This window comes from Gloeophyllum trabeum, assembly GCF_000344685.1.
Source record: "Gloeophyllum trabeum ATCC 11539 unplaced genomic scaffold GLOTRscaffold_00001, whole genome shotgun sequence".
NCBI lineage: Eukaryota > Fungi > Basidiomycota > Agaricomycetes > Gloeophyllales > Gloeophyllaceae > Gloeophyllum > Gloeophyllum trabeum.
In genome coordinates this window covers 1067534-1080096 of record NW_006920410.1, presented here as the reverse complement: position 1 = coordinate 1080096, position 12563 = coordinate 1067534, and the positions used below count along the sequence as shown (strand labels likewise).

At 54.1% G+C, this 12563-nt stretch overlaps 5 protein-coding genes across 5 annotated transcripts; all 5 read left to right on the top strand.

Moving 5' to 3' along the window:
• Nucleotides 1-281: 281 nt before the first annotated feature.
• GLOTRDRAFT_32286 (uncharacterized protein) lies at nt 282-954 on the top strand (the record flags this gene model as incomplete). The annotated part of the gene is made up of 4 exons (XM_007862107.1): nt 282-472; nt 525-633; nt 695-844; nt 904-954. 4 exons carry the CDS (start codon nt 282-284, stop codon nt 952-954), a joined length of 501 nt encoding a protein of 166 aa, XP_007860298.1.
• A 1132-nt stretch (nt 955-2086) lies between these two features.
• On the top strand, nt 2087-4293 carry GLOTRDRAFT_134992 (uncharacterized protein). Its single transcript, XM_007862539.1, has 4 exons — nt 2087-2810; nt 2859-3076; nt 3132-3612; nt 3676-4293. The coding sequence occupies exons 1-4, from the start codon at nt 2271-2273 to the stop codon at nt 4135-4137; spliced, it is 1701 nt and encodes a 566-aa protein (XP_007860730.1). The 5' UTR covers nt 2087-2270; the 3' UTR covers nt 4138-4293.
• Nucleotides 4294-6642: 2349 nt separating this feature from the next.
• On the top strand, nt 6643-7867 carry GLOTRDRAFT_67746 (ClpP/crotonase; the record flags this gene model as incomplete). The annotated part of the gene is made up of 8 exons (XM_007862538.1): nt 6643-6839; nt 6873-6929; nt 6993-7234; nt 7281-7315; nt 7369-7436; nt 7493-7697; nt 7749-7772; nt 7829-7867. The coding sequence occupies 8 exons, from the start codon at nt 6643-6645 to the stop codon at nt 7865-7867; spliced, it is 867 nt and encodes a 288-aa protein (XP_007860729.1).
• A 2008-nt stretch (nt 7868-9875) lies between these two features.
• GLOTRDRAFT_67744 (uncharacterized protein) lies at nt 9876-11095 on the top strand. Its single transcript, XM_007862537.1, has 5 exons — nt 9876-10075; nt 10152-10408; nt 10469-10552; nt 10631-10759; nt 10819-11095. Exons 1-5 carry the CDS (start codon nt 9889-9891, stop codon nt 10825-10827), a joined length of 666 nt encoding a protein of 221 aa, XP_007860728.1. The 5' UTR covers nt 9876-9888; the 3' UTR covers nt 10828-11095.
• A 128-nt stretch (nt 11096-11223) lies between these two features.
• Nucleotides 11224-12318, top strand: GLOTRDRAFT_108878 (uncharacterized protein). Its single transcript, XM_007862536.1, has 5 exons — nt 11224-11306; nt 11367-11594; nt 11649-11681; nt 11734-11823; nt 11887-12318. Exons 1-5 carry the CDS (start codon nt 11290-11292, stop codon nt 12113-12115), a joined length of 597 nt encoding a protein of 198 aa, XP_007860727.1. The 5' UTR covers nt 11224-11289; the 3' UTR covers nt 12116-12318.
• The last annotated feature ends 245 nt before the right edge of the window (nt 12319-12563 follow it).

The following is a 12563-nucleotide window of genomic DNA, read 5'->3' as shown; positions in this document are numbered from 1 at the left end:
GTTGAAGCGGTACTTATGTCTTCTCAGCCAGACACAAGCCTGAGTGAGAGTGAAGTGATCGAGATTCGAGAGCCTGGAAATTTATGACATATGCCTAAAACAGGACGTACAGCGTCGGCAATGCACAGCCACCATTGCGCCGCTAGCGCAGCTCCAGTCTCTCGTTTGTGCAGCATCATCGAACATACACCATGCGCGGCCCAATACTATCTTTGTTTGCCTTGCCACTGCTTGCAGCTGCCTCGCTTGATGGACAGACTGTGCTTTCCAACGTCGAAGACATGAACAACCCCGTCCCTGTTGTACAGTCTCAGCCGAGGCTTGCAGACTTGTTGACCATCGAAACTTCCGCATCGATATTCTACTCCTATGCACGAGAGACCAAGCTCAGCGAGTTGTTCAACGACGAAAGGGCTCGGACTACGGTGCTTGTGCCTACCAACAAAGCCATCATGGCTTTAGCTCGGAAGCCGTAAGTCCTTCTGGTACACTTTACAATTCCGTGGGTTAACGTTGCTCTGAAGACATCAAGGACCAGCTCCTCCCGAGGAGGGCACGGTGATAACTGAACAGGAGTATGACGCACTCTCGAAGGAGAACGTTCTCCGTTGGGTCTCTGCGCATATCATCCCGGTACGTACAGCCGGGGCAGCATGCGTAGAGTGTGAAGGAAACTAAACCATTCCCCCTGCAGGAATCACCCATCGTCCTCGAATCTGGCTCATATGACACCCTCTTGCCTGGCAAGTCTGTTAAGCTTGAGAAGATCGAAGGGCATACCGAACTGCCCGATTGGGCGCGCATAGTCCTGGACGGAAATATAAGGATTTTGGACGAGAAACAGGTGCGTGTATGCCCGTTTCCTGGACCATCGTGCCTGAGTTCGTCCATGTCTATTCGCAGGCTATCAACGGCGTGCTGTATCTAGTCGACGGCACAGTCAAGGTTGACTGAACTCTCAGCCTTAGCGGCATCGCGGCGGCTTTTGTCTCTCGAAGATGCTGATAATGGCATTCATCATTTGTATTTGTATGTCCTACGTAGACTGTATTGGGAACCCCAATTCCGCAGATAGTGTCTATTGAGCCTATACTGTGCAGTTCCAGAAAAGAAGCCACGATTACAGTTCGTGCCCCGAGTCTTCACGACCACCTTCTACCCAAGACACGCACCAGCAGAATCTACTCTGGAGTTGCCTTTTCGTGTATCTGCATGCAAAAACCATATCAGGTGGTCTAAAGAAGTTGTTACCGGAAAGATGCCGGGGTGTAATACTGTCAAAAGAGGGCTAAGGGCCATAGTGCGAAGAGGAATTCTACGCCACTTCCGTGTTTGCAATCACTGGATCGCCCGTCTAGTGCGTCACAGGGTGACCAGTTGGCCTCAGCGAATAGGATGAAGCCAAGGCATAATCAGATAAGCACGCGCTCGCAGCAGGGCCAAAGAGGGACCGGTGCTTGTTGCTAAAGACGGGAACATCGAAGCAGCGGAGTGGCATCCTCAACATCCGGAGGCGCAAGTGGTGGAAGAACTCTGGCGTTGGGTTCACTGAGATTCTTTGACGCCCCCGAGATGCGTCAAGAATATCGGCGTGCCTTGTGTACCCTTTCGATCTTAGTAAAGGGGGTTGCCAGAAATGCGAGCTGGAAAGAGGCAAGGTGGTCCCAGGAGCTCATACCAGACACTTGGGGTAAAATATGACGCTCCCCGAACGCCATGGCATGCTCTTCTGACCGGGTAGGAATGAGAGACCTCGGGGGTAAGCCGATGTCTTCTTGGTCTTGCATCATGGCCTCGTAACACAGATGCGTCCCCGACGGTCAGAGCCCTGAGTGACACAGTCGCCTGACTATGTAGTCGCATGAGAGTGGACCAGCTTCCCGCGACGCAGTAGGCTCGAGAACGAGCATTTCCAAGTGGTCGCGAGTGATTTTCGCCTGCAACCTTTGAGACCTGAGCGAGACGTGGGAAGGGCGCCGGCGCCAGCCCAATTCGTCCGACCGGTCCCTCCGGGACACAAAGGCTGGCTCGTCACGTGCTTGAGACGCGTCGCGGAAGCTCCCACGGAGGAGCGGTTGCTTGTCGTCCCCTGCCTCCATTGCACTTTTTGCGATACTTCACACTCGTCGACCATACCGCTGTGAACAACTCGGTACTGAAGCAGCTGTTGCCACTCAGTCTTCAGCTCTCGTTCGCATCAAGTTAGTCAATCCCGAGGCTGCAACCGGCTTCAACCAGAGTACTGACCGCTACGGTCCAACTCATTGAGCATGCCTCCACGTTCAATTACCGAGCTCAGCATGCCGCACCTTCCTGATCTCAGCCTCCGCCACCTTCCAGACCTTTCCGATACTTCATTCCAAATCCCCGTATCCAACGGCACAGATGAGCTTCTCTTGGCTGATCCCAGCGGCGATTTTCTGGCAGACGCGGATAGCCTCGGCACACCCATTATGCCAAAGAAGACTCACGACGCTCTTCGTCTCAGCGATCTGACCCCTCGCCCCGAGTCGAAGCAAATACTCCCGCCCTCGCCCCGCGCGGTATTGGAGCAGCCCACTATACACGCCGTGTCTCGCCCATCAAAGACCAAGTCGAAGCCGACTGAGAGTCGGGAAGCCTCGACCTCTGCTCTTCGCCCGTCGGCGCAGGACCAGGACTCAGTTGGTGCCGACGACAAGGCGGCTCCGATTATAGATCGTCCCGCCAGGAGGCGTCCCGGAAATAAACCGGCGTTGACTCGTAAGCACCCTGGAGGCAGCGGCGATGCTGAAAGCAGTAAGCAGGCAGTCTACAAGAGAGGCGAAATAGTGAGTCGATGTCTTCTTGTGGCAGGGCCCGTGTCATAATATTTGCAGATCGCCGATGCCCCGTCTTCTGCGATATCGGATGTGCCGCCTACTATTACTGCCGTCAGACCAGAAGACGGCCATGGTACTACGCCGTCGCAGGTGAAGAAAGCCACGATGAAGTCGGACTTCTTGGATGCGTCTTTCGGAGATGTCACCATGGATGCTGCCGTCGGGGGAGCCGCAGGGCGACTCCTCATGTTTAGTCAGGGGATTATGCAGTCAATGTATGTGATCCTCGAGTTCATGACACGCAGCCGGTGCTGAATGCTGACGTTCCAGGACAATGGGTGGAGGCTATGGCGATGATAGACAGGCCATACAAGTGGCAGACACCGACGCGCCTCCCGCTACACGTGATGATCCTCTCACTTTGTCACAGCTGTCTCCGAGAAAGAAGGAAGTTGGACAACCTCAGGAACCGATCTCCCCGATGCGCACCTCGAATAAGCGTCCCCCTTCTCCCCAATCAATTTTGGATTCTTCCGAGCCTCGCAAGAGGGAGAAGAGACTGCATCCAGGGAAGCCAAAGTCCAACGCGGCCTCTCTGAAGTCGAGTAGGGACAAGGTCCGAAAGCCTGCGTCTACTCGTAGCAAGTTCAAGAATAGCAAAGAGAACGCGCTTACTCCGGCCCCGCCGAGAGAGCATTTCGACCACGATCAAACCCGTGAACGTGTCGGGCGTACCTTGGATACCCAAGCGCACAAAGAGAAAGATAGTCACGTCTTGGCTATTGGTCAACGCTCGATCAGTGATAGACCGGTACGTCCCGTGGCGATGCAAGTGCTGTTAGCTGGCTGACTTAGGGTTTACGGGATTACTCAGAACAACCAACTACCTCCACCGAAGGCCATCCAGCCGATCGAGTTTAACTTCAAATCCGAGCTACGTCTAGAATCCCGAAAGGCCCAACATGAGGAAGGGTCACGAAGTACGATGAAGCGCTCTGCAAGCCGCTTCTTTCACCCCGTTCCAGATTTCAAAGCTCTCCATGCCGCCCACGAAGCGTCTGTGGCGGCTCGTAAGGAGCATATCGCGCCCGTAGTTTCCCAGCCCCTCCAGCTCAGCACCGAAATTCGAGCGAAAGAAAGAGAGAAATTCGAGGAAGCGAGGAGGGCCAGAGAGCAAGAAATTGAAAGACAGATGGAAGAAAGAAGGAGGCAAAAGGAGTTAGAGGAGGAGAAAGAAATCCGAGAACTGAGGAAACGAGCTGTGCCGAAAGCGAACGCGATCCCGCATTGGTATGCGGACGCGCCGAAGAAGAAAGGAGGCAGTGTCGGGAGCTAGAAGCAAGTTGGGGAAGGTCGCCTGAGCGGACAGATGTCGTGCTGCTCTGATGTCACTGTACTAGTATGTTCACTACCCTTTCGTGTCAGCGTTGGTCTCCTTTCTGCGAGCTAGTGCTAGTGAGCGGCTTAGAAGCCATGTTGAAGATGTCACCGGTGAGCGATAACACAAGCACCTACAACGCATGTCGAACGAGCGCGAGGCGAAGAATTTCCGAGTAAGACGGAAGGGATCACTGGACTATCGCTGTAAGTAGATAATATTGCGCAGTCCTTCCTATCTACGCTAATTACGGCTTAGAACTGTACAGGAGTGATCGCGCTATGTCCTGGTCCTGCATCTGAAGAAGTGCTGTGTGCGCAATTTGTCCAGTCTTTGGTGGTCTATATGGATAAGGCAGGAGTGGCCCTACATCGGGGCCTTTGTGAGTACCCTTCCAAATGACGATCCCCGCCCACAGTCTCGGCGATACACGTTCCTGACTTTTCTCGCGACGTGCCCTTTCTCTCCTGCTTCGCGCGTCGCTGAATTATGTCGCCTGACATGTTCTTGAGATTGACGTCTCACGACACCAATTTATCACTAGCAGGCCTAAGGTTGTGGGGTTCTAGCTGCCCGGGCTGACTCTGGTGGCGTGAAGGGACCTTTCATCACCTCCGGCGTTAAGAAAGTTCGAGCGCAGGGATCGAGCAGAGGTAATTGAGTGCGGTCAGACGCCCATGTCGTTCACGATCGAGCCAGGGTCCCTAGGATCTGTGTCTCGCTGAGCCTCCGCTGCCCCAGGACGTTGATGGCATGCGTTGGAGGTGAAATTAGGAGAGTTAGGATTCCGAGATGGACATATTCGCGGACGTGGGGGGTCGAGGTTGCAATACATTTCGCGCTGGATGTATTGGAGGACACCAGGGCGGCGGCGCTGGGAGATGGCAGATCCGGCTTGGAAGCTCGTGTGGTTCGCGTGTTTCTGGGACTGATGAGGCGATTATGGCAAAGGGACGCGATAAGTTTGGCTCGGAACGTCGGCGCGAGGCCGAAGGACGGTGATACACATCGGGATGGCAAGGCACCCAAACTCCTTGCAGTTTGGTCGGTTTCGTGCGGAATCAGTGCTTTTCTTGGATCTGACGCTTGTGACGCGCGCAGTTGGGCGTCTTTGTTGTGGCTCGCTTGCACCTTCCTTTCGTTTCCGTGCTGTGCACGAGGCACGTTCCTTCCGTGCTATTTCTTGTTTTGGGGGAGATAAAGGAGGATAATTCGTCCACAACTCTGCCCGGCCTGATAGCAAAGATGATCCGTTTCAGCGTTGCTTGCCTTTGTCATATCAACGGGCGACGGAAGTATGGGAAGCACTCTTTCGGCGCCACATACGTATCGGAAATCTGGTATTCGTGCTTCGTACCAAAGCAGTCATGGGGCCGTGCCCGGTGTGGCGGCAATTTCTGAAACAGATAAAAGACCGTTGGAGTGAACTGCAAACCATCAGCAACTCGGTCAGACATTTACCCCACTACTTAAGCTACTCTCCTCTCCTCCACTCTTCGCATTCACCGCTCTCCACCACTCTCCTCGTTGTCATCATCATCATCATGGTCTCGCACTCGCACTGCTGCTCAGCGCTCGCCATCCCCTGCTCCGGCGCGCTATCATCCACATGCCACCACACTTCGCATCCCTGCGCATCAGCCGCCCCCGTCTCCTCGCATACCGCAAGTGAGCAGGAGTGCGTGAACTACAGCTCCCCCCAGTGCTGCCACTGCGGGTGGCGCGGAGGTCACTCCCCCAACTGCCCATTCAAGCGCCGTTAACCAAGGTATGTCTTGAACCTGCTCTGGCTTTCGCTGAGGCTGACCCTTTGGTTCAGTCTCTTTCGCCTTGTTCATCTTTGCACATTGTTGTATTTGTTTTTTCGTTGCAATCCGTCTCAGTAAGTCGGTGGCGCCCTGTCCGGCCCGCGCTCATCTGACAAGCCCCCCAGTTGTCACCCACTGCTATTTGCATAATTCTATCGGCTCCGACTCAATGCATCTTGTACCACCATATACCATCACGCAGAGTATAGCAGACGCAGTAATATTGGGGGGACTTGCTAATATTTGGGAGGGGATCGCGTCTCGGACATGAATGTACGACCAGGTTCTCCGTGCTTAGCCTAATGCCCGTGTATCATGTGCCAATATCATCCATCGATATGTTTTTTTTCTGCGCATTCGGACCGATATCAAATCATGATCGCGACAATCGAGTCATTTGGGAACTATGCCAACGTTGCTGTACGACGGGTCTGCCGCTGCTCCGGAGCGGGCGTCGAATGCGGAGATGGATGATCTTATCTCTGACATCAGGGCGTCCCACTTCACCCGGACACACCTCCGGATGCCGGCATCCCGCGGCCGTCCGTCGGACATTTTCCCCGCACTTCGCGGTCTGGCACCAGGCACAAGCACTTGCGCTTCGATCTTGGCGGTTTGCTGGCGTAATGTTGCTTGGTTGAACGGTTTGCACGTTATGTCTTCCCTCGATCACCCCCCGCATTCTGCTGAACTCAAAGTCTCCTTCCCTGCTGAGCATGTGCTCCAGCTCACGCTCAACAGGCCAAAGGCCCTCAATGCCATGACCCCCCAGATGGAGGCGGACATCAATAATATCCTGAATTGGTTTGACAACGAAGAGAGCCTCTGGTTCGTACGCATGCTCTACATCGCGTGAATAAATGTAGATACCGCCCAAATGTCCAGGGCGGTGATCATTACAGGTGAAGGACGTGCGTTCTGCGCAGGCGCTGATCTCAAGGCGTAAGTTTCCGTGTGTCTTGGCCCCGAGGGACCATCTCAGTGGCACTGACATGGCATGGGAAGCTGGAACGAAAAGCAATCAAGTGGACAAGCCAACGAGCAGGAGATGCTCGCTGGCAGCGTCCATGGCTTTGGGTCCATTTCACGCCGCTCCAAGACCTCGAAGCCCATAATTGCTGCAGTCAATGGCGGTACCTACGGCGGAGGCCTCGAGATGCTGCTCAATTGCGATATCGTTATTGCCAGTGAAGAGGCGCAATTCGCCCTTCCAGAAGTCAAGCGTGGGGTGCTCGCTGCGCAGGGTGGTATGTATACCTGTTGCCTCTGCGGATCTTTACTAATACAGTACAGTTATACCTCGCATTGCAAAGATAGCAGGCCATCAGGTAGTTCAAAACGTTCAGGCAGTCGAAACAAACCTTCACGCACCTATGTTTAGCTGGCCTCAGAACTCCTATTGTTGGGTCGCCCCATCTCTGCAGCCGAAGCTCAAACTCGGTTCCGTTTGTGCGTACCGCTCCTGCTCTTACCGCGTGAAGGACAAGTCATAAATGTCGTACAAGCGTGAACCAGATCGTACCTGCCTCCAAGGTTTTGCCTACGGCTGTCGAGTGGGCGAAACAGATAGTAGCCAATTCACCTGATGCCGTTCAGTGTACCAAACGCGGCCTGATTCTGGCTGGGCAGCATGGAAACTTTGAGCAGGCCACCTTGGCATTGGCATGGAGCCCCGAAGCCAGGCGGCTGTACAATAGCGCGAATATCAAGGTGCGCGATCAACACTCCACCAAATAAACTTGACGCTTCATTTGCCTATAGGAGGGGCTCAAGGCGTTCTCAGAGGTAATAGAAGTTCGTCAAAGTGTGGCGCTCGATCTCACTGAACACCTGGTCCACAGAAACGCAAACCCAGTTGGAGCAATCCAGCGAAGTTGTGAAGGGAGCGGCGGCCTGGGGAGGTGTGGGACAGCAGATTCGCCGCGATCACTCCGCAGCCTTCGGATGGTCTGTCGAGTTGGAGGCGCATTTGACTTGAGTAACTGAAGACCTGTACACTTGCTCCCATGTATACAGCACATGATCAGAGAAGGTGCAGGCTCCCACCCCGGAGACTTACTATAGCATCGGGCGTCGTGTCGTGTCGCGTGACCGATTGAGCCTAAATGACCGAGGACGGCAATAGAAGACTCCCTTATTCACAGCGAGCAGTTCAGCGAGGGCGTGCTGTGCAGCGGCAGCGGTAGGCTATCGCGTATCTCGTATCTGCTCAGCGTTGTACTGAGCCATGCAGATGAGGACTAGCGACGCCCGGACTTTGGCGGGGAAGATCCGTGCCCGACGCCAGAGGACATCTCCGGTCCAAGTCGATCCCGCGTAGACGAATAAACAATAGTAACGTGCGAGCCGGGCAGACGATCTTGTTCGACCGATGGTTTCTCGACTATACGAGATTTTGCGTCGCATCGAGAGTGCGGTAGCGAGCGGCAGGATCGAGTCTCCGAAAGTGACAATTTGGCTCCATAGTAGCATCAGGAAGACACGCAGAGTACCGCGCGCCACGCTGGATGCGTTATTAAGCCCCGAACACAGACACGTAAGAGAAGAAGTGGAGAGGCCGAGTGAATGAAGGGACCGACAGTCTTGTTAATGTTGGATATTACCGGCGGTGACATGGGCGGCAGAAGACGCGAAGACGTCCATGAGTTCGTGAAGAACTGTCGAGGGCTCTGATCAGCGCGGGCCGAAGGATTTTCAGTAATCCGAAGGATACAACGGAAACAAACCTTTGTGCTCTGGCTACTGCGATGTAGATCAGTTAGGTAAAGATCGCTGGATAGCTGCACGCCTTCGGGCCCAGCATGCTGGTAGACCTAGTCCGTGTACACGCTCTGTTGAGGGTCCCAGGCTCATCAGGTGACTATGCTGGTCAAACAGATTGCTCGATCCTTCCACGATCGCCACTATCCAGGGTCCGAGTGGTTAAAACACCGGTCGTATGTCTCGCTGTACACGGGGATAGAACCGTGAAGATCATATACCATGTCAAGCACAATTCCCATACAGGGTACCGGATCTACCGTGGTACAGTCAGACACGCAGGCCGCAGAATACACGGGGCCGGAAGAGATGCTGCGGAGACTCACACTTTCACTGCCGCTCCAAGTCCTGCCTACTTTATGTAAAAGCGTGAATAGAAACCTGGCTTTCGAAACGACGAGGCTTGCCTGGAGTGCGGAAAGCCTTGCCAGTTAGATCCGGTCCTGGACGAATACACAGTTTCGTGTGTCAAAAGAGGTCAAGCGTTCAGAATACTCACTGAGAGGTGAAGAGCTCGTCGGCATTTGGAAACCCACCCCACCGGCTTCACTAAGGCGTACATTCTAGAATATTAATAGCTGGGCTTCGTCCTCTGGAAATTTGACGAAGGCAGCGTGGATCTTCATTGCACCGGCCCCTGTGGTAGCATAGAACACCCATAGACAAGCCTCGGGCGTGCGCGCCACAGCATTGGAATGCCTGCGCAGATCACGCAGGCAGACTGAGCTCCTGACAGGTCATGCAGACCGAAGAAGCTGATTGACATACAAGGGTTTAGGCGAGACATAAGACCTTACCGCGGTAAGGACGGGTAGCACTTGAACAGCGTCCTTGATGTTGTCCTGCGCAACTTTACAATTAAACCTTGGTCGACGCTGGACCCCCGCCCTCCGGGGGGTTCACTGCTACACCCGCACCATATCATGGGGCCCCTTTTGGCGGGAGGAAGGCTGAAAACGGTTAAAAGACTCATTCTAGAGGACAGCTGATCTGGTGAATCCTCGAAGTCTTCAAAGTAAGGCCTTGCATGCCAGTTTCTTTCAAAGTAGTACGGGGCGCCAACTTGGTGGCACGAGAGAAGCACCAATTTCCTTACGTAACACGCTCATCTCACAGGTTTCTGGCCGCCGGCTCTCTTCAAATGGCCTCATCCACAAGCTCTAGCGCAGGATCAGAGTCTCCCTCAGACAAGAGCACATTTGAGCGATGGCGAAGAGCGTTCTCCGCTATCACAGGACTAGGAATGTCTCCTGAGGAACGATCTCTCGAACTGGAGGCCCACCATGCCCGGACTTGTGAGAAGTGGAAAGCTCACTTACTGAAATACAGTCAGTATTAGTGGGTCGCCTGTCTTTTATAACCGAAAGCCCCGCGTGCTGATGGTGCTGCTGGACTGGCTCCTAGGTCCTTCTGTCGTCTTTATGCTGAAGCACCTCGAGCTCTCCGGCTGCCCCGTGTCGGCGTCACACATCCACTGCGTTCCTTGCGACTACTCTCGTTCTGGAGGATTCTCCCCCGACGGCGCGATCATTCTCTGTCAAGGGCGGTTCATAGACCGTAAACATATGGAGAATACCCTCACCCATGAACTCGTTCATATGTATGATCATTGCAAGTTCAAGGTCGACTGGTTAAATTTGCGGCATCATGCATGCAGCGAGGTGAGGCACATTCCGCAAAGGCTCAGCATTGCATGCAGCTCCCTCTGACCAACATGCCAGATCCGAGCCAACAGCCTCGGTGGCGATTGTAGGTGGACACGTGAAGTGAACCGAGGAATCTTCTCCTTCTCAAAGCAACACCAGGTGAGTGCTATTTTACGTATCTGCTACGCAGTTCCGTGTTGGCCCGAGAAGGGACTGAGCCGCCTTGATTGTTCGCAGGCATGCGTACGCCGACGGGCAGTGCTATCTGTCAAGTCGAACCCAGCGTGTCCGGACGAAGCTACTGCGGAGCGCGCCGTCAACGAGGTTTGGGAAAGCTGCTTCAACGATACACGACCGTTCGACGAGGTAAGTTTGCACGCTGTCCCGATTTACCTCAGACAGAAGACGGAACGCTCTTCTATTAGATATATTAACCGAGCATTCTCCAATATGACCATCACCCCGCGAGCGATCACGTCTTTTCGGACACGGACAATCATGCGTGTCCCGAACAGCCTGACCACCGAGGATTTCTGAGGATTTCTTTCGCTCTTGGACTTTGGACATAGCCCCGTCATGTATGACATCTTTATCTGGTTGTCGCCATGCGCGTCGTCCCTGGGCCGACGCCGTAACACGTTCTTGTGCGCCGGAAGGTCAGAGCGGGAATAGAACCGTGCGAGAGCAGGACTAGAATCCGAGAGAACGTTCGCAGTGTGATCGAGCACCCACGTAAGGATTCTCACGCGAGACACTGTCGAAGTTCGAGGCCTATTTTAGTCCTCCGTGGGCTCGTATATAAACCGATCCTTGTTCGAACTGCCCTCCTCGTCTCCACGCTCACGCTACGACCTCTGCCTTATACCCTCACGACCTCAACCCCTCCCCTCGTCGACATGTTCGCTAAGCTCAGGTATGTTGATCATCATGAGTAGCAGCAGTCGAAGGTCGCTGACGGTCTGCACAATGTCAGTGTTGCTGCTGCCGCCGTCCTGCCCCTTGTGTCGGCCTTGACTCTGCAGACGCCCTCTGGGCTGACCTCCGCTGGTCCTGCCACCATCTCCTGGACTGCGGAGTCCACGGACCCGCCTTTCTCCCTCGAGCTTGTCAACCAGGTGTTCCACAATTCCTTCGCTATCGCAAACAACGTCCAGCCCGGCCAGGGCTCACTCAGTTTGACTCTCCCCATTGTACCCGCTGGGTTAGTAGCCATCACATTCTGACTCGTAGCGATGCTCTGACCTTTTATTTGCAGTGATGGCTACAGTCTTGAGGCGGTTAATGTCACGTGAGTGTAACGATACCATCTCATGGAGTCGAAACGAACGCGTCATCTACAGAAACATCAACCAGGTGTACGCTAGCAGCGGTGACTTTTCAATTGCACCTGCCTCGTCTACGACGTCCTCCGCGTCTTCGACTTCGTCCGGGTGAGTTGCTCATGTGTTCCCCGTGGTAAAGGACGTATCACTGAACAGGAAACGCTGCCGCAGTGCGCTGAGCATGTCTTCAGGCTCATTAGCCTCGACAACCGGCTCCGGAATCACCAGCGCCCCTAGCTCTTCCGCCACGTCGCCATCCGGATCCTCTACCTCTTCCGCCGCCACGACCAGTGTAAGCAGCTTCTCTGGAGCCGTTGGTCAGTTGAATCTCGGCTCTGCCGCATCTTACGCTGCCATGCTCCTCGCTGGGGTTGCGGGTGTTGCTGTCGTTGCCCTCTGAGTATGAAAAAGGATTTATTCGCCTACCCGGTGGACATCCCTTTCTTTCTCGGGACTCGCGGACTTCACGAACATTTTCGGACTGTATTTGGACTTTATCGCAGTTGTTTAGGCCGTCATTGACATGTTTAGCGTACGAGCTTGTTGATGTAATCTGCAGGCGTCCCTTCTTTTGCAATGTGATTCAGCGTGTGTTGGCCACTCTTCGTCAGGATGAGGAAGCTATGGAATGCTGATTATCGTACTTTGTCGGTTCACGAAGAGACTCAGTAAGGTCTCCGAATCGAAAGGTCATGTTATTTGGACTACATGTAGCAGTATGCCTGTGTTGCGAGTACTGTACCTGGTCCCAGGGAGTTACACAGGATGTCTTCTTAGGTAACTTGACGACCACCCTTCTCGCCGCTTTATTGGCACCATGGTGACACCCTAAACGATTACGATTATCG

What these genes read in the sequence shown, in the direction of transcription:
- GLOTRDRAFT_134992 (XM_007862539.1), top strand. Translation starts at nt 2,271, where the DNA reads ATGCCTCCACGTTCAATTACCGAGCTCAGCATGCCGCACCTTCCTGAT. An exon ending in TCTACAAGAGAGGCGAAATA is followed by an intron (nt 2,811 to 2,858) that starts GTGAGTCGATGT and finishes TAATATTTGCAG; the next exon opens with ATCGCCGATGCCCCGTCTTC. An exon ending in GCTCGATCAGTGATAGACCG is followed by an intron (nt 3,613 to 3,675) that starts GTACGTCCCGTG and finishes GGGATTACTCAG; the next exon opens with AACAACCAACTACCTCCACC.
- GLOTRDRAFT_67744 (XM_007862537.1), top strand. Translation starts at nt 9,889, where the DNA reads ATGGCCTCATCCACAAGCTCTAGCGCAGGATCAGAGTCTCCCTCAGAC. An exon ending in GGCATCATGCATGCAGCGAG is followed by an intron (nt 10,409 to 10,468) that starts GTGAGGCACATT and finishes CCAACATGCCAG; the next exon opens with ATCCGAGCCAACAGCCTCGG. An exon ending in CCTTCTCAAAGCAACACCAG is followed by an intron (nt 10,553 to 10,630) that starts GTGAGTGCTATT and finishes GATTGTTCGCAG; the next exon opens with GCATGCGTACGCCGACGGGC.
- GLOTRDRAFT_108878 (XM_007862536.1), top strand. An exon ending in CTTGAGGCGGTTAATGTCAC is followed by an intron (nt 11,682 to 11,733) that starts GTGAGTGTAACG and finishes CGTCATCTACAG; the next exon opens with AAACATCAACCAGGTGTACG. An exon ending in GCGTCTTCGACTTCGTCCGG is followed by an intron (nt 11,824 to 11,886) that starts GTGAGTTGCTCA and finishes ACGCTGCCGCAG; the next exon opens with TGCGCTGAGCATGTCTTCAG.